General features: G+C 43.5%; 2 protein-coding genes across 5 annotated transcripts; one reads left to right on the forward strand and one right to left on the reverse strand.

Annotated features, from left to right (window-relative positions):
• Positions 1 to 679: 679 nt before the first annotated feature.
• zufsp (zinc finger containing ubiquitin peptidase 1) lies at positions 680 to 8,167 on the reverse strand. Of its 4 annotated transcripts, none has more exons than XM_028425996.1 (12): positions 8,085 to 8,167; positions 6,629 to 6,973; positions 6,461 to 6,562; positions 6,210 to 6,251; positions 5,502 to 5,609; positions 5,330 to 5,421; positions 5,083 to 5,251; positions 3,103 to 3,291; positions 2,436 to 2,601; positions 2,011 to 2,171; positions 1,024 to 1,244; positions 680 to 841 (listed from the first exon to the last, which is right to left on the reverse strand). In XM_028425996.1, the coding sequence occupies exons 2-12, from the start codon at positions 6,966 to 6,968 to the stop codon at positions 794 to 796; spliced, it is 1,638 nt and encodes a 545-aa protein (XP_028281797.1). In that variant the 5' UTR covers positions 6,969 to 6,973; positions 8,085 to 8,167; the 3' UTR covers positions 680 to 793. The 4 variants fall into 4 exon arrangements, with proteins under 4 accessions (XP_028281797.1, XP_028281798.1, XP_028281796.1 ...); XM_028425997.1 differs by having other exon boundaries at positions 5,330 to 5,418; positions 6,629 to 6,976; positions 8,085 to 8,166; XM_028425995.1 differs by having other exon boundaries at positions 6,629 to 6,976; positions 8,085 to 8,166.
• A 39-nt stretch (positions 8,168 to 8,206) lies between these two features.
• Positions 8,207 to 14,239, forward strand: kpna5 (karyopherin alpha 5 (importin alpha 6)). The gene is made up of 14 exons (XM_028426039.1): positions 8,207 to 8,328; positions 9,500 to 9,643; positions 9,786 to 9,887; positions 9,972 to 10,071; positions 10,181 to 10,275; positions 10,577 to 10,708; positions 10,912 to 11,000; positions 11,082 to 11,181; positions 11,272 to 11,435; positions 11,543 to 11,621; positions 11,734 to 11,859; positions 11,946 to 12,073; positions 12,192 to 12,370; positions 12,688 to 14,239. Exons 2-14 carry the CDS (start codon positions 9,515 to 9,517, stop codon positions 12,873 to 12,875), a joined length of 1,611 nt encoding a protein of 536 aa, XP_028281840.1. The 5' UTR covers positions 8,207 to 8,328; positions 9,500 to 9,514; the 3' UTR covers positions 12,876 to 14,239.
• Positions 14,240 to 15,659: the final 1,420 nt, after the last annotated feature.

Raw genomic sequence — 15,659 nt, forward strand, 5'->3', positions numbered from 1 at the left:
TTCTGATGAAACAATGCACTGTGCCAGTTATCAGTAATCTGATAACTGTTCATTTTTAGAGTAAAGTACAACAAACACGCTGTGGGTCCAGGTTCTCTTGGGGGGGCGGGCGCTGAGGGGCTGTTGGCTGCACAGAATGAGCTGGAGTGACTGATGATGGACTCTTTATTAAACATAACAACTACACAGATTCTGAATTGTCCTCATGTAGTCACACAGGAAGATACTTATGCTCCAATCACACATCACACATCACAAAGTAATGTCAATGGAATTAGATACAGCTCCCTGCCCTCCCCTCCTTCCTTCCTTTCACTCCTTTATAGTTTGACTCCCAGTTATCAAATGTAAAAGAATGTTGTTTTAAACTCCTCTCCTCAAATAAAGCAACAGCTACAAAAATACAATCCACCGGGACAGACTCCTCCTGCATTTAATTCATCACTCAACAACGCCCAACAACGGGGAAATACATGAATTATTTCAATTATTAACTGACCAACTGAACTGTAACTGACCAATCAGGATCCAGATCCAGATCCAGATCCATCAATATCTGTTTACAGTTGCTGCAGGTCAGCGTATCGATGTCATCGTTATTCTTTATTTCATAAGCTTCTCTGTAGCTGGTTAAGCATGTATAATTTTAACTACTGAATGAACATGACGGGGGCCGATGGAGAACTCACCAAGTTTATTATTAGAAAATAGAGTAAATTACAACATTCACAGCGATAAAAGCTTCTGAAGGAGTCAGAAGTCAGAAGAAAAACAAACAGAAGTACATTCCTGTTCATGGAATCCTTTCTGCACGTAATGTCCTGGAGCTCAAGATGCTAATCTGTCAAAACAAACAGAGTGCTGTTAAACAGATTAAGACACTTTGGTGTCACACTTCATTCATGGTCTGCAAACATGCTGTGGTCAACAAGCAAACACTGTCTGTTTAGTTCAAGTGCAGCCAAGTGAGATCAGATAAGATGTAGAATACACTGGCACTGACATGTGCTTCTGACAGCTCACCTGTTTCTCTTCAGCAGACAGCACTTCCTGCGCTGCCACCACCTGGTACTGTTTGTGCTTCAGACCCCTGGGGAACTTTCTCATGTGATGGACTGCTGTGGAGACCGTGTCCCTGCTCAGCAGCTTCCTGGCTTCTGACGCCGAGCAGCCAGGATCCAGGAGCAGGAGGCACAGGCTGCCATTCTTCTTCTGCTCCAAGCCGACGATGGAGCGGCTGTGACCTGCAGGAGCACACGAGGTGAAGATACCGAGTCTTTTTTTTTTCTTTCTCAGAACCATCTGGTTTGGAAAAGAGCAGGAACATTCAGGAAATACTTGGCAGATGATTGATTGCACCATCTGCCCAGTAACCCAATACAGCATATCCTCTATGGCACCAAGCTGCAAAGCACCAAATTCATTAATCCACCAATGGAAACAGTCCACCATTTTCTCCTCTATGAGAATCTGTTGTTGGAAGCTGCAGTGACCAGAGGGCGGTCTAAAAAAAGGTTGACACACACAGAGGATATCTTCTCAGTATCTCACTTTTCTTAGCCTAAAAACTCCACCAACACACAGATGTAGCTGCCAGGAGGACTGTGTGAATAAGCAAAATCATTTAGTTCAGATGTTCACAGCATGAAACCAAGAACAGACTGTTACAGAAGCCTCCTGCTAGTGTGTGAGTCTGCAGCAAGAACAGCTGAAATATGCCATATATGAACAGTCTTAGCCTTCAGTAACAGAATGTGTGGGTGCACTCAGGTAATAACTGTTATTGTTCTGCTCCATGTAGACATCCAGCAACGTGTTTGTGACTAGATGATGCTTTGGTGGACTGTGTGAAAGCCATGTGGGATTTATGATGATATGTTTTTAACAAGGAAACTGCAGGATGAATGCAGGAGAGCCGTGCTGTCTGTTTAAAGTAGGCAGGTAATAATAATCATCAGGAAATAAATGAGCCGCTGCAGAGGACAGAACTGAGCTGTGTCCGTCCTATACCTTGGTGCTGCAGGTAAAGTGGAGGCAGGGAGGTCTGGATGAGTCGGGGGGGCAGTCTGCTACTCGTGCTGGACTGACAGTAGTACTGCTTCACCCAGTCAAACAGCCGGGGGTGTGTTCCACCGGGACCCGTGGGTGTGTGGAAGTCTATGATGCGACTCCTGAGAACATACACAGTACAGCACGTGTGTTAATATAAAGACAGGGAAGTAGGTTTGGAAAGATGAAGTTAACAAAGGAGTGGTCGTGTTTTATGAAGACTTAAAGTCACAGCCGATTGTATTTCTATACTTGACTGAAGGTGATACCTTTCAGCAACAACAGGTCGACAGTTTGTGTAGGTGAGGTAGCAGGAAAGAAGCGAAATATGATGTTAATGATGCTACTCAGGTTACATGACGCAGCCTGAGGATGTGGAGGTTCACCTGATTCTCAGAGAGGTGAGGAGGGCGTAGATCTCCGTGGCTCCGATCCAGGCTCGGGTTCCCTGCAGCCGCTGGTTGAAGTGAGAGGCACCCTGCGGGTCCAGGCCTTCTTTCCAAGCCTCTTCAATCATGCTCTGCACCCGGGGGATACTGGGAACCGTCTTCTCTGGGGAGGAAACGCAAACAATGAGAACATGAGCGAGTACAGAGCAGGAGGCGAGAAGAAATATAATACAGTTATATTATCACAGCTCAGCGAAGGTGAGATAAGAACAGCTGCAGTGGAGGTTTATTTTGTACCTATTGTCACCCACAGCTGAGAATATCACTCTGCAACAACAGTGTCACTGGAGCAGAACTCAGAACAAGAACATGACATGATGTGCTCTGAGTAAACAGCATGGCTGCCAACCAACACACAGTGTAAATAGCTGTTTAATAGATGTTTATACTATGCTCTCACACCCTTGAGTAAACAGAAACAAGTCACCAAACTAGTAGTTCTGTGTCTGCAGCAGCCTCACTGAACTGGAGATAAATCTACATCAAGGGATGTTTGTCTCCATCCAGCCCAGTAAGGATTTGCAAAAATATGTATGAATTTATTATCATAAAGTCAGTGTGTGCCCCAAAACTCACATATATATATATAAATAAATATGCACACCTTGTAAGACGTTCGAAAATGTGTCTATTCTGTGTAGAGAGGAGAGGAGGATCTGGAGGTTTCTGTATCCGCAGCCCCAGCCTTTATCCCCCTCCGAGGAGCAGTAGTGGTCAGTGTCAGCGCTCAGCCACACATGGACGCTGTCTCTGCATTCAGTCTGGTAGTAGTCATACAGCGCTCGCACCACACCTACACAGAACAGAGGTGAACAGAGGACTGAACAAATGTAAACACCCTCCTTTTCATGCTAATGTTCCCTTGGATTACATTACTATTATCACAGTGATATATGTCTATATGTCTCCCTTTGCATTCCTCCCTATTGAACAGCTGTGTGTGATAGCAGCTGTCATCAGCCCATCCCCAAAACCAGACAATGACAGGGACTAAGTGAAAGAACATTTTGTTGAGGTTGAAGGAATGCAGATGGACTGGGTCAACATAAAGACATGGATCAAAACAGGGAGTTTGAAACAGGAACGTGAACCTTGATGTTCCCGATTTATTGTTTTATTGAGCCATGAAAGGTCCTCCGGCTGAGCGATACCTGGAAATATGTAGAGGCTGATACGGTACAGTGACAACAGACACTACAAAGCCACCGTCGTGTATTGTTAAACCAGCAGGGAGGCAGTGTATGATCCTTACCGTTGAAAAAAATTGATTAAATCATGATCAGACCCTGATCAATATGTGCCTGACGCTGACTACCGCTAGCAGAAAAACAGATTATCCCACGGGATTAAAATGATCACAGGTTTAGTTACTCATTTTCCAACATGTCACTGGGTTGGCTGGTGTGAAAGTCCGATAGCAGTTAGCATTAGCTAACCAGCAGTGACAGCTTTGACAAGGACTTCCTAGCTAATAGTGATACAAGGGGGCTCATGTTTGTGCTGCCACTGGAGTCATCATAGAGTGGTCTGAATAAAAAGAGAGATCCCTCCACTTAGCTGTAATGTTAACCTTTGTGTGAGCAGATATACTGTGGAGGGAGGCAATGGTTTTTGAGTCACACTGTTGACTTACTGTACCAACAACTGTAGCGTGGTTCCCTCTGTGTTTGACTTTCCCTTCTACAGACGGGGTGTCAACATACAAACGGCATGACTCACTCAGCTGTTAGCATTCAGTGCTGGTTAGCTACCTGTTCAGGGATATGAGGCTGCTACGAACAACAGGCTTCTGTGCGAGGAATCTTAATACTATGTATTTATAATCACACAGGAGTGTGCAGACTGTTCCTAGAAGTACTTGGAACGGCCACTTGCTAACTACCGTGAAAATCTAAGTGCAGGTCTACAGAGTACAAAATCCTGCAAATAGGATTATTAATAACACATTTTGGGCTGTTTTGGCAGTCCAGGGTTGCCATGGTGGGCCCACATAAGGGCAGACTCATGTCTTTCAGGCCATGTCCCATGGGAGAGGGCTGATTCCAGGGTCGGGCCTGGGGTGCCCCGTCCTGGGCAGGGGACTCGAGGTTCTTGGTTTCCCTGGAATGAGTTAATCTGGATCTTCATTCCCCAGAAATGTTTGCCTTAGCAACATAGCTCTGAGGATCACACGATCATGCAACGACAGGGTCTTGATCCTATGTTTTCACTTTGCGAGCTGATTTGTGATGCGTTCAAAGACGTTCGGCTTTGCGGGAATATCTGAACGTTTTGTGGAGATACTGTCAACTTTGCACTCCATGTTTATCTTCATTATTTCAGCTACAATTGCTTTAACTTTATGTTGAGACTGTCAACATTGTTATTTCTGGGACATCTGGGAATTTTTCTAGGACTGCAAAATGTTGGATCTTAGTGAACTCTTACATTGGGCCTGTATGTAAACTATGGACTGATCACAGTCTCCTTTCACTCAACATAGGGTATGGATTAAATGCCAGAGTCCGAGACAGGGACAGAAGGATGACTGTACTGAATTCAACCAAACTTACAGATCCATGGTACTGACTCTGTGCAAACATACCCTGAGTTCTGGTTGTGCCGTCATCGACCCCTGAAGCCAGAGTCTCCATCATCTCAGCCCTCTTACAGTGAAAGTCTGTCGGAGACATGAGGCCACGGGCCACAGCTCTCTCCATGGTCCTCTCCATCTGTCTGCGGTAGCCCCCTCTGCCACTCAGTCCGAACTGCTCCTACACAGTCAGTATGAAGCACAGGTCAGGGTGGTCGAGTACTGCTGTCTAACAGAGCATGTCATGCAGAGTCCAGACCTGCAGCTTCTTGAACTCCTCTTTCTCCTGCCGGACCTCCTCCTCCCGTTGAAGCTGTCTAGCCAGCTTCAGGTCTGAACCAGGGCTTCCTGCTGCGACACAGACGGATTTATCCATACATCTATCAAATGTAACAGAGGAGCAGAGGGGTTTAAAGGAACAGTTTGCTTACCTGCACCGTTCACAGCTGCTCCCTGGTCTAAATGCAGCTCCACATGTTCCTGCAGGGAGAAGCTGTCGCTGCAGGCTACAGAGCACATCGGGCAGTCAAATCTCCTAACTACAAAACACAATGAGAGGATCAGCGTGAGTCAAGTTACAGCAAATAACAGGCAGAGAAGACATGAGGGTACTAATATGTTCTATGGTTTTTTTGCTGAAGGTGAGGGTCACCGGTGTCCATCAGACACTGCGGCTGTCAGGACCACATGCTGCACCTTACTGCTCTAACAGGCAGTGGACTCACAGTATAGATGGTTCAGAACAGGTATGTCTGATAAACAGTGTGTGCTTGGTCCCTTGTGATCACCTTGTTTGGAGCAGATCCTATTTTTATTTGACAATCAAATTTAGGAGTTTAGGAGCTTTACAGAGCTGTGAGCAGGGAACAGCTTCCCTGTTATTCCAGCTAAGCACTGATGTCAGCTTTACATACTTACAATGCCTGTGCAAACATACCGATGTCTGGCAGGTGAAACGCTTAACTTTATCACGTCTGGCACTTAAAATCCAGAAGAAATGTACTTGTTTACCTGAAAAGGGAACGTGTGTGACGCAGCCACTTCGTCAGGTAGCTGATTAAAGCTTCCCGACAGACCTTATGTGAATTGGGAGGTTTTTGTATTGTTGACAATGCATCACACAAAAGGCTGAGACCCACCTGACACATTACAGGCCGGCGGTGATTTTAAGGCATCCAGTTCTGACAGAGAACAAACAGACATAATTATGCACAAATCCTATGTATACACCTGATGAACCATTCTAAAAAAACATTGGACTAATCTTGGAGTACTGTATGTGTAGAACTTGTTTGTGTAGTCAGATCCCACGGATTAGCTGTGTGCTGACAACAATGGAATGAGAGAACAGAGTGTTCTGTACATGGCAACGATGAAACCTCAACGCTACCTTCTGCTGAGCTCTGATCCTGAAGATGCAACTCGACATGCTCCTGCAGGACAGAGGCGCTACTACAGACCAGCGCACACATGGGGCAGGAGAAGAGCTTCTCTGGAACAAAGCAGGATTTCAGCACCGACTCCAACAGCTTAAACAAAGTATGAAATTTGAAATCACCTTCTGTTGACGGAGAGCGCTGCTGCTGTTTGGGCTCAGCTGTGGTTCCATTACAGCACCTGGCAGACTCCGATGTGGACGCTGCATCTTCGACGGCCTCAGCTGAGCAGGACTGAGAGGTTTGGTGCTTCTCGCTGGATGTGAAGTGAGCAGGATCCTGCACTCTGTGCTGCTCCTCTGGATGGGAAGATGTGATGTGGTAACAGAGTTCATCATAGGACACACCAGAGAGGGAACAGAGCGGGCAGTGCAGCTCATTTTCCAGGTGGACAAGAAGGAGATGCGTCTTCATGTCCTCCTCCAACATCAATTCCTCACCACAGATTTCACAGGTCAACATGGCTGCTGCTAACACACACACACACACACATGTTAACATCACTCAGCGCCCAGTTACAATGATTCTCATTCATTCTAGGGTACATTGTGTAAGCAGGAGAGGAAGATCGTGGGGCCCTTGTTCTTGTCAATAGTGACCCCTATTGGTCAATGTGTGTGTGTGCAGCCCAGTGTAACTAGTGATCAGACATAAGCAGCCCAACATTTCTTACTCTGTTCCTTTTCTCTGTTCCTTTTCTTGCTTCACACCTTCAGTAAAAGACAGATTATTGTGTGATATTGAGGGAATCCATCATTTGATCAAATAGAATTCATAAAAATAGTTTTCCCCATAAAAATATTAAAAAATAAAATAGAAGAATCTCTCACATCAAATTCAAAGATGTGTCATATTGGTCTATTGGAGTAATATTTTTTGGAGACACTTGGTTGCCTTAAAATAAAATAGATTTTTCCATTAAAAATTAAATAATATATATATATATAATATATATATATATATATATATATATATATATATATATATATATATATATATAATATAATATATGTATATATAATATATAGTATATATATGTATATATATATATACTATAGTATATATATATATATATATATATATATATATATATATATATATATATATATATATTATATTAAATTATATTTATATAAATATATATATATTAAAAATAAAATACAATTCAATTAAAAATCACACCTTTTAAATAAAAATAAATTATATACAAATTAAACAAATAAGTCACTTGGTCACCTGTGGAAGGTATTAAAAAGTATTAATAGAAAACATAACTAGAAATTAGAATAACCCCACAAACTGTTTAATTTGTCACTCGTAGAAGTACAATCAAATAGTTGTGCTACATTGGTCCAGTTTAATTAAAAGATTTAAAACTATATTTTTCGCTCATATATGTGAGGCAGCATGAAGGTGCTGTTAGCAATATAGGTTTGGTGTCATTTAATTGGAGATTTATTGATGATTCGTGAGGAGCTAAACCCAGAATATCCCCCCGGGTACTGTAACCGCTCTCCGGCATGCAATGCTATCCGGTCCCGTCACTATTTAAATACGGCATGTTGTAAATATACTCACGGTGCGTTTGAAATAATCCCAGAAACAGATTTTGGCTTTCTGCAGCTCCAGAGCCGGTGTTTTGTGTGCACAAATTCAGCCAATGGCGGCACCGGAAGCAAAACAGTCAGTTGACGGAACTGACGTAAGGTGTTGTTGACGCGAAGGGTTTGCCGGGAAGGTTTTAGTGGGACGCCATTTTGGTCTGAGAAATTGAGGGGGGAGCAGCAGAAGTTGGAGTTATCAAACTCACACGCATTTACAGGTACATTATATTTTGAACGAGGTGTTATCGGATACATTTACGTGTGTTTCTGGGACCAGGTGTTGTCACCGGAGCTGAAGTTATACCTGAAATATCGGAGGCAACGCAGCATGAGCTAACACTTAGTAGCCGGGAAGCTAGTTTAACGACTGGGTAGTAAGAATAGGGTTAAAACTAAACAACCTCTTATACAGAGAAATCGTGACTAAAAATACAATGAAGTGCTGTGAATTGGAATAGTTTGTGCATTTGGCGTTCGTGGAGGTTCAAACTAGGTCTTACTTTGTTGTGTGCAAGTGCTAGCAGTGCAGCATTAGCTTGACCGGCTAACTAGTTTTCAGATTTAGCTTTAGCTTTCCCCTCTATGGGTTATTGATAAATACTCTGCTGCTATATATATATATATATATATATATATATATATATACGGAAAACGAACTGTTTATTAAAGTGTAAGAATGTCGTTTTTTTTCTGGCATCGTATAACTTTGGTATCGTTGACACTTAAACGCCGGGTCGCTGTTCAAATACGTTATCATTGGTGTTGTTTGTATTGTCCCCACCCTTTGATTGGAATGTTGAGCGATGGATAAACTTGCACTGCGCGAACGGCTGCTACTTCCTGAATACAGCGTGAGATTGACATCAGTATGGGTGGAGAGCCAAATATGGCACCATCTGCTTTAGTGGGTGTCCGCTGCTTCACAGGCTTTGTTTCAGACCGAGGCACCGGTCTTCTGCGCTGGCTGAGCTCAAATCTGATTCTCTCTAAGCCTTTTGAGAATGTGCTAATCACGTGAACTTCAATGAATAACAGTGCACTTTTATTTCTTAGTCAGATGCTCTCTTATTTTGTGTTAATCCCATGAGGGTTTAACCCTTCCAGTCTGCACTAGGGTGACAGTGTCATGTAAATACAACACATTTCACTTTGTGTCTGCGCTCACAGATGGCAGTACTTTAGCCAGATTTAGTCTAAAAAAGGTTATTAAAGCGTACAATGCTTTAAGACAAAAGCAGAGGTTATAGTTTTAAATACTAAAGTTTGTCTGCATACGTAAGTACAGCCAAGTAGTGAAACAGTACAGGTGTTCTCCATCCGTGTTGGTAGCTGCACGTCACATGTGATGCCTCAATTTAATTGGTGGAACTGTGAAATGTGTATTTAAAGAAGATCTTCAACACGATGGCGAGTCCAGGGAAAGACAACTACAGGATGAAGAGCTATAAGAACAAAGCTTTGAATCCTCAGGAGATGCGTCGAAGGCGGGAAGAGGAAGGAATTCAGCTACGTAAACAGAAAAGAGAGGAGCAGGTAAACATGGTCCCACTTTACCCTGGAAAAAAATGCAGTATGTTCACTAAATGTTTTTACAGCATGCCTGCAGCTGGACTAACAGAAATTATTGCACAGTGTGAGTTAAATGTCATCAATTGGTGTGCTTAAATGCCCACAGCTGTTCAAAAGGAGAAACGTATGTGTACCTTCAACTGATGAATCGATGCTGGAAGGTCCCATCCAGGATCCAGACATCAGCTCCACAGTGCCACTCTCAGGGGTCAGTGTTCCACGATCTGTTGTATTTCTGTAATTGTGCCTGGTTACACTCAGCTCTGATCATGGTTCCGTTGAATCTGTGCAGGATGGAGTCATAACACCAGATATGATTGAGATGATTTTCTCTGAAGATGCAGACCAACAGCTGATTGCTACACAGAAATTCAGAAAGTTACTGTCCAAAGGTTTGTTTGTTTGTTTACATCATTTATGTCATCTGATATTTGAGAAGGCATCCTCCACAGCCTCATCACAAGACTGCTGCTCGCTTTATGTCTTGTTGCTTCTGTCCAGAGCCCAACCCACCCATAGACGAGGTCATTTCCACTCCGGGCGTTGTGAATCGTTTTGTGGAGTTCTTGAAGAGGAGTGAAAACTGCACCCTGCAGGTGAGAGCCTTACAACACAGCACAGTGCCTGTTTACATGCCGCTATGATTAGCAGGTCATTCTGGTCATTTTCATGATCAGATAACAGCTACAGCTGTGGAAGCATGCAGGGAAACATTACTGTGTGAAGTGAGCAGGAGCCAGAATTGAATATGAGAGACCTCAGTACATTTCAGATTCTGCAGCCCAGAATAACGTGTATCAGTCAGAGTAATTTATCGGTTCAATACACATCAAATGTTCTTATTGGCTGGTAGATTTGTAATCAGTGTAAATGTGTGCGTTTGTGTGTGTTTAACAGTTCGAGGCAGCCTGGGCACTAACCAACATCGCCTCTGGTACCTTCCTGCACACCAAGGTGGTGATAGAAACAGGGGCTGTTCCCATTTTCATTGAGCTGCTTAACTCTGAATACGAGGATGTCCAAGAGCAGGTGAGAGTCTGCGATTTTATTTAACAGCTATAAATATTTTGATTGAAATGATTGTGTTTCTCTTTCTCGTTGTGTTATGTGTACTATTAATTTATCTGACCAGGCCATTCTCCTATCCTGAAGAAATTGCTGCTGCTCCCGTCCTCTGTCTGTTGTCGCTCTGCAGTGTGTGCAGTAGTTGAATCCTGTGTGTTGTATTTCAGGCAGTGTGGGCTTTGGGGAACATAGCAGGAGATAATGCTGAGTGCAGAGACTACGTGCTGAACTGTGGCATCCTGCCGTCTCTACAGCAGTAAGTGTCCTCTCTCTGTCCACCTTTGAGTCGGAATCTTTTAATCATGGTAAGAACTGAACCCTGATTCGTCCTGTCCAGACTACTCGCTAAATCCAACCGCCTCACAACAACCCGCAATGCTGTGTGGGCTCTGTCCAACCTGTGCCGAGGGAAGAACCCACCGCCAGACTTTGCCAAGGTAAGAATATGAAACGTTTTTATAATGACGCTTGAACTGTTCATTAGCTTTGCTTAAACGGTCTCCATGTCTTCGTGGTTATTGTCCCAGGTGTCGCCTTGTCTCAGTGTACTGTCCAGGCTTCTATTCAGCAGTGATCCAGATGTGCTGGCTGATGCTTGCTGGGCTCTGTCTTATCTGTCCGATGGCCCTAACGAGAAGATCCAGACGGTCATTGATTCCGGGGTCTGCCGCAGACTGGTGGAGCTGCTTATGTAAGAACTGAGTCATCAGAGTTAAAACGGACCAGATTATAATAAGAAATGTGGACGCAGCAGCACTGCACACGTGTCTAAATGGTGACTTCCTGTTTTTTTTACAGGCACAGTGACTATAAGGTTGTTTCTCCTGCTTTACGTGCAGTGGGCAACATCGTAACAGGAGATGACATCCAGACTCAGGTAGCGCTGCCATGACTAACATCACACGCTGCTTCCTTTTTATTTCTTTATCATTTACATCTAAATGTAAATCTTGCCCCCCCCCTTTTTTTTTGTATGTGTGTCATCTCAGGTAATCTTGAACTGTTCAGCACTGCCGTGTTTACTGCACCTCCTCAGCAGTCCTAAGGAGTCCATCAAGAAGGAGGCGTGCTGGACTGTGTCCAACATCACAGCAGGAAACAGAGCTCAGATTCAGGTAAAGGCCGATTCACATGGATTCTCTGCAGTAACACAAACAGCTGCTGTATCATGCTGCTCACAGAAGTTTAACCTCTTTCCCAGAATGTGATTGACGCCAACATCTTCCCCGTGCTGATCGAGATTCTTCAGAAGGCCGAGTTCCGTACGAGGAAGGAGGCAGCGTGGGCTATTACTAACGCCACATCTGGGGGGACACCAGCACAGATCAGGTACACTGACATAGTTTTATCTGCCATAAAACTGCTAATAAACAACTAAATCATATTTACATGGGTGCTGTATTACAAATATGTTGACATCCTATTGGATTAACCCCTGTGTGAACAGGTATCTGGTGTCCCTGAATACCATTAAACCCATGTGTGACCTGCTGACAGTGATGGATTCCAAGATTGTGCAGGTGTCACTCAACGGTCTGGAGAACATTCTCAGACTGGGAGAGCAGGAGGCCAAACAGAACGGAACAGGCATCAACCCGTACTGCGCCCTCATCGAGGAGGCCTACGGTATGCAGGCGCCCTTACACTGAGGGGATAATCTAATGTGTTCGCAATATATCGACACAGGTTTGACGTTTTCATAGCCTCAACACAGCTGTAGAAAGACTGCTGGTCACATGTGAGTCCATCGTGGCTTCCTAGTGCAGAATGGTTTGGTTATTTTACAGAATTCTGTCAGTGCAAACACTTTGTTGTTGAATAAAGGTTGTGAGGGTGTATCACATTTTAGGCTTTGATTTAGTTGGATGTTGCAGTCATGGACAATCTGAAAGTTTGTGTAGTTGTGGTTCATTAATAACATGAGGTGTGTATGTGCCCTGCAGGCCTGGACAAGATCGAGTTCCTGCAGAGCCACGAGAACCAGGAGATCTACCAGAAGGCCTTTGACCTAATTGAACACTACTTTGGCGTGGAGGAAGAGGATGCCAGCCTGGCTCCGCAGGTAGACCAGAACCAAGGCCAGTTCGTCTTCCAGCAGCAGGAAGGTCCCATGGAGGGTTTTCAGCTCTAATCCCCCGCCTCACGTCTATGGTCCTTTTTCGTAGTCTTGATCCATTAACCTCGGCCAGAGACGGCTGCCTTCTGGCCTGCATACTCTCCTGGGACCTTGTCTTGTCTGTGCTGGGTTCAGCTCCTACTCAGACCTTTGATTCTACTATGCCTTCAGAGATAGATCTATGAACTCGGCGCTGAAATGTGAGCCCGGCTCCTTGATGCTGTTTGAAACTTTAAGAGCCTGAACGGAGGGCTCTGATGAGATGTCTATGCCGTGGAAAGCCAACTCATGTTAAAGGAAGAGTCCTCTTTTTTTTTTAGTGCTACTTCATGATGTTCCTTTGGCTTCCTGTGATATTATTTTTATCATTCTAAATAATCCAAATAGCATCATATCCCTTTTTGAATGTGAATCTACCTCTTCAGTCTTCAAACAGAAAGAGAGAGAGGGAAAGAAAAGCCCTAAATGAACACAGCATTGATTTCTGTCTTTACCACACTGATGCAACTGCACACACTCTCTGGGTTTCTTGAAGAGCACCTGAAGACTCATCTTTTATTTATTTGTCTTCTTCGAGCTGCTCTCAGCTCTGACTGAAGGCATCTGCTTCCTGCATGATGTAACCAGCCAACAGTGTGAAGTGTGTGTGTGTGTGTGTGACCATGTTGGCTGCTCACGTAGTGTTTTAAAAGTTTTTTTTTTTCCATCAGGGCAGAACATGTGCCGTTACATGATGCAACCGTTGAAATGCTAGTTACATGAGGTTTTTGTCAGTGTGACAAATATTTACTTGCCTGCAATCATTTCCGCTGCGTGACAGGATCTGTTGGGTGACTCGGACAGTTTTGTATATTATATATACACATGTAAAGAAAGTATTTAATTGGCTGAGGGGAGAGGTGTGATGTGCAGTTGTAGTGTTTCCAGTCCATCACTGCTTCTTCTTTATGCACTCTGACAGGTTTTGTTTTGTCTCTTTGAACCTTTATTTTTAATTTTATTTTTTAATTAAGTGGTGGTGAACAAAACATAAAAATCAATCTATATTTATGTGAAATGGAAAATATTTGTAATGCAGAAATTACATTAAGCACATTCAATCATGTATAGTTTTCTAATCCTGGTTTGTATGATGGTTAACTTTTTTTTTTTGGTAGTGTTTTTGTTTTTTTCCCTGTTTGGGAGTTCATTTGCTGTGTTCTTGTGGCGCTCAGTAGAAACTGTGTGTTAAAACTTTAACAGTCTGTGTACAGCAGGGGATGACTGTATGCAGCCACAGTGATCAGGCTGTCTGCACAGATTGCCTGGCTCCTCTGTGTGGGGTTGCACACTCTTGTGTTGTGTAACAAGAGTTAATAAATCGATCTGTTGGATACAAACCCTGCACATTGTCATCATGGTGGGAGTGGGTTTTGTTTTGTTCTTCAGGAAAGTTGCAGTTTGTCAGATTTACTGTTGACTTGAGTTGACTGGAAATATTTTGCTTTTAGAATAAAAACAATACATTTATTCAAATGCCGCCATCCTGCTCGTGTATCTGTCTGTCAGAAGATGCTGTTTTTGTTCAAATTTCAATGATCAGAATATTTCCAAAGAAGGGCAGCACGGTGGTGCAGTGGTTAGCACTGTCGCCTTATAGCCAGAAGGTTCCAGCTGGGGCCTCTCTGTGTGGAGTTTGCATGTTCTCCCTGTGCCTGCGTGGGTTCTCTCCGGGTACTCCGGCTTCCTCCCACATTCTAAAGACGTGCTTGTTAGGTTAACTGGTGACTCTACACTGCCTGTGGGTGTTTGTTAGATAACTCTCAAGTGAAAGAAGGGTTTTCAATAAAGAAACTTACAGAAAGTATGTTTTTATGTGATATGATATTTAGGTGCTTTGTCTGGTGCCTGCTCAGTTATACTTTTAGCGTTGTTACGCACCTTTTGTACGGATTTTGGATGTTGCATGAGGATGCTGTCATTTGTCAGTTTCATAGTGGCATCAGACACACTCCTGACCAACAGGGGGCAGCACATGTCCATTGAACTGTTCAAAAGCAGCTCATTGTTTCTTTGAGTTTGAGTTTCTGACCTTTGTCCTGTAGGGACCTTCAAGAGAGGAAGGAATCACTTTGTTCTGATCAGTAACTGTGTATCAGATGTATAGATGAGTTAAACTATATTGATCCCTTCAGGAAAATGTCGATGTCTAGAAGTTAGGGTCTGTGTTTGACTTGAAGGTGGTATGCGCCCCCATCTACATGAGCCAGAGGATGGATGGTGTTGAATACACTAGAAAAGTTTCAAAATATGAGGTTCATAAAACCATGTTTATCCTGAAAATCTGATGTAGCGTGCATCGTCCACAGCAGTGTTCTCCTGTTTACAGCAGACACACCCCTCCTTTTGTGCAAAAGCCTACAACCCAGGTTTATTGTTGTTGTTGTATGTCTCGTCTCCAGAGTGCTACTCTTTCTGGTAAATCACAGTTCCCAAGATAACGGGGGTATTGATGGAGTGAGCTGTTGTGATCTAACGTCTATATTTTGCTCCACAACCAGACTGACGGGTTCAGAGCTGGGGAATTTCAGTGCGGATGAAACTCAATAAGTAGCATAACCTGAGGCTGTTTACATTTCTTGCTGGTTTCTTTATTTTGTTTCCTCTAACCCTTTGTCTTAAATGTTATTTTCATGGATCCTGTGTGTTGCTTAATGGTTCTGTCTCATAGATAAGTCAATGTAGAAACAGATTATGTGGGTTTACATGTATTTTCACACTTTTCTGTCTTGGCCACGCTTGACTGAGTCTTCGTCTGTT

Source organism: Parambassis ranga, chromosome 16 (assembly GCF_900634625.1).
Source record: "Parambassis ranga chromosome 16, fParRan2.1, whole genome shotgun sequence".
NCBI lineage: Eukaryota > Metazoa > Chordata > Actinopteri > Ambassidae > Parambassis > Parambassis ranga.

Excerpts from the sequence above, each read along its gene's own strand:
- kpna5 (XM_028426039.1), top strand. The coding sequence starts at position 9,515 with ATGGCGAGTCCAGGGAAAGACAACTACAGGATGAAGAGCTATAAGAAC. Across the intron at positions 12,074-12,191 it reads GGGACACCAGCACAGATCAG|GTATCTGGTGTCCCTGAATA; the intron begins GTACACTGACAT and ends CTGTGTGAACAG. Across the intron at positions 12,371-12,687 it reads CCTCATCGAGGAGGCCTACG|GCCTGGACAAGATCGAGTTC; the intron begins GTATGCAGGCGC and ends TGTGCCCTGCAG.
- zufsp (XM_028425996.1), bottom strand. The coding sequence starts at position 6,968 with ATGTTGACCTGTGAAATCTGTGGTGAGGAATTGATGTTGGAGGAGGAC. Across the intron at positions 5,252-5,329 it reads AGGAGTTCAAGAAGCTGCAG|GAGCAGTTCGGACTGAGTGG; the intron begins GTCTGGACTCTG and ends CTGACTGTGTAG. Across the intron at positions 3,292-5,082 it reads CGGCACAACCAGAACTCAGG|GTGTGGTGCGAGCGCTGTAT; the intron begins GTATGTTTGCAC and ends TGTTCTGTGTAG.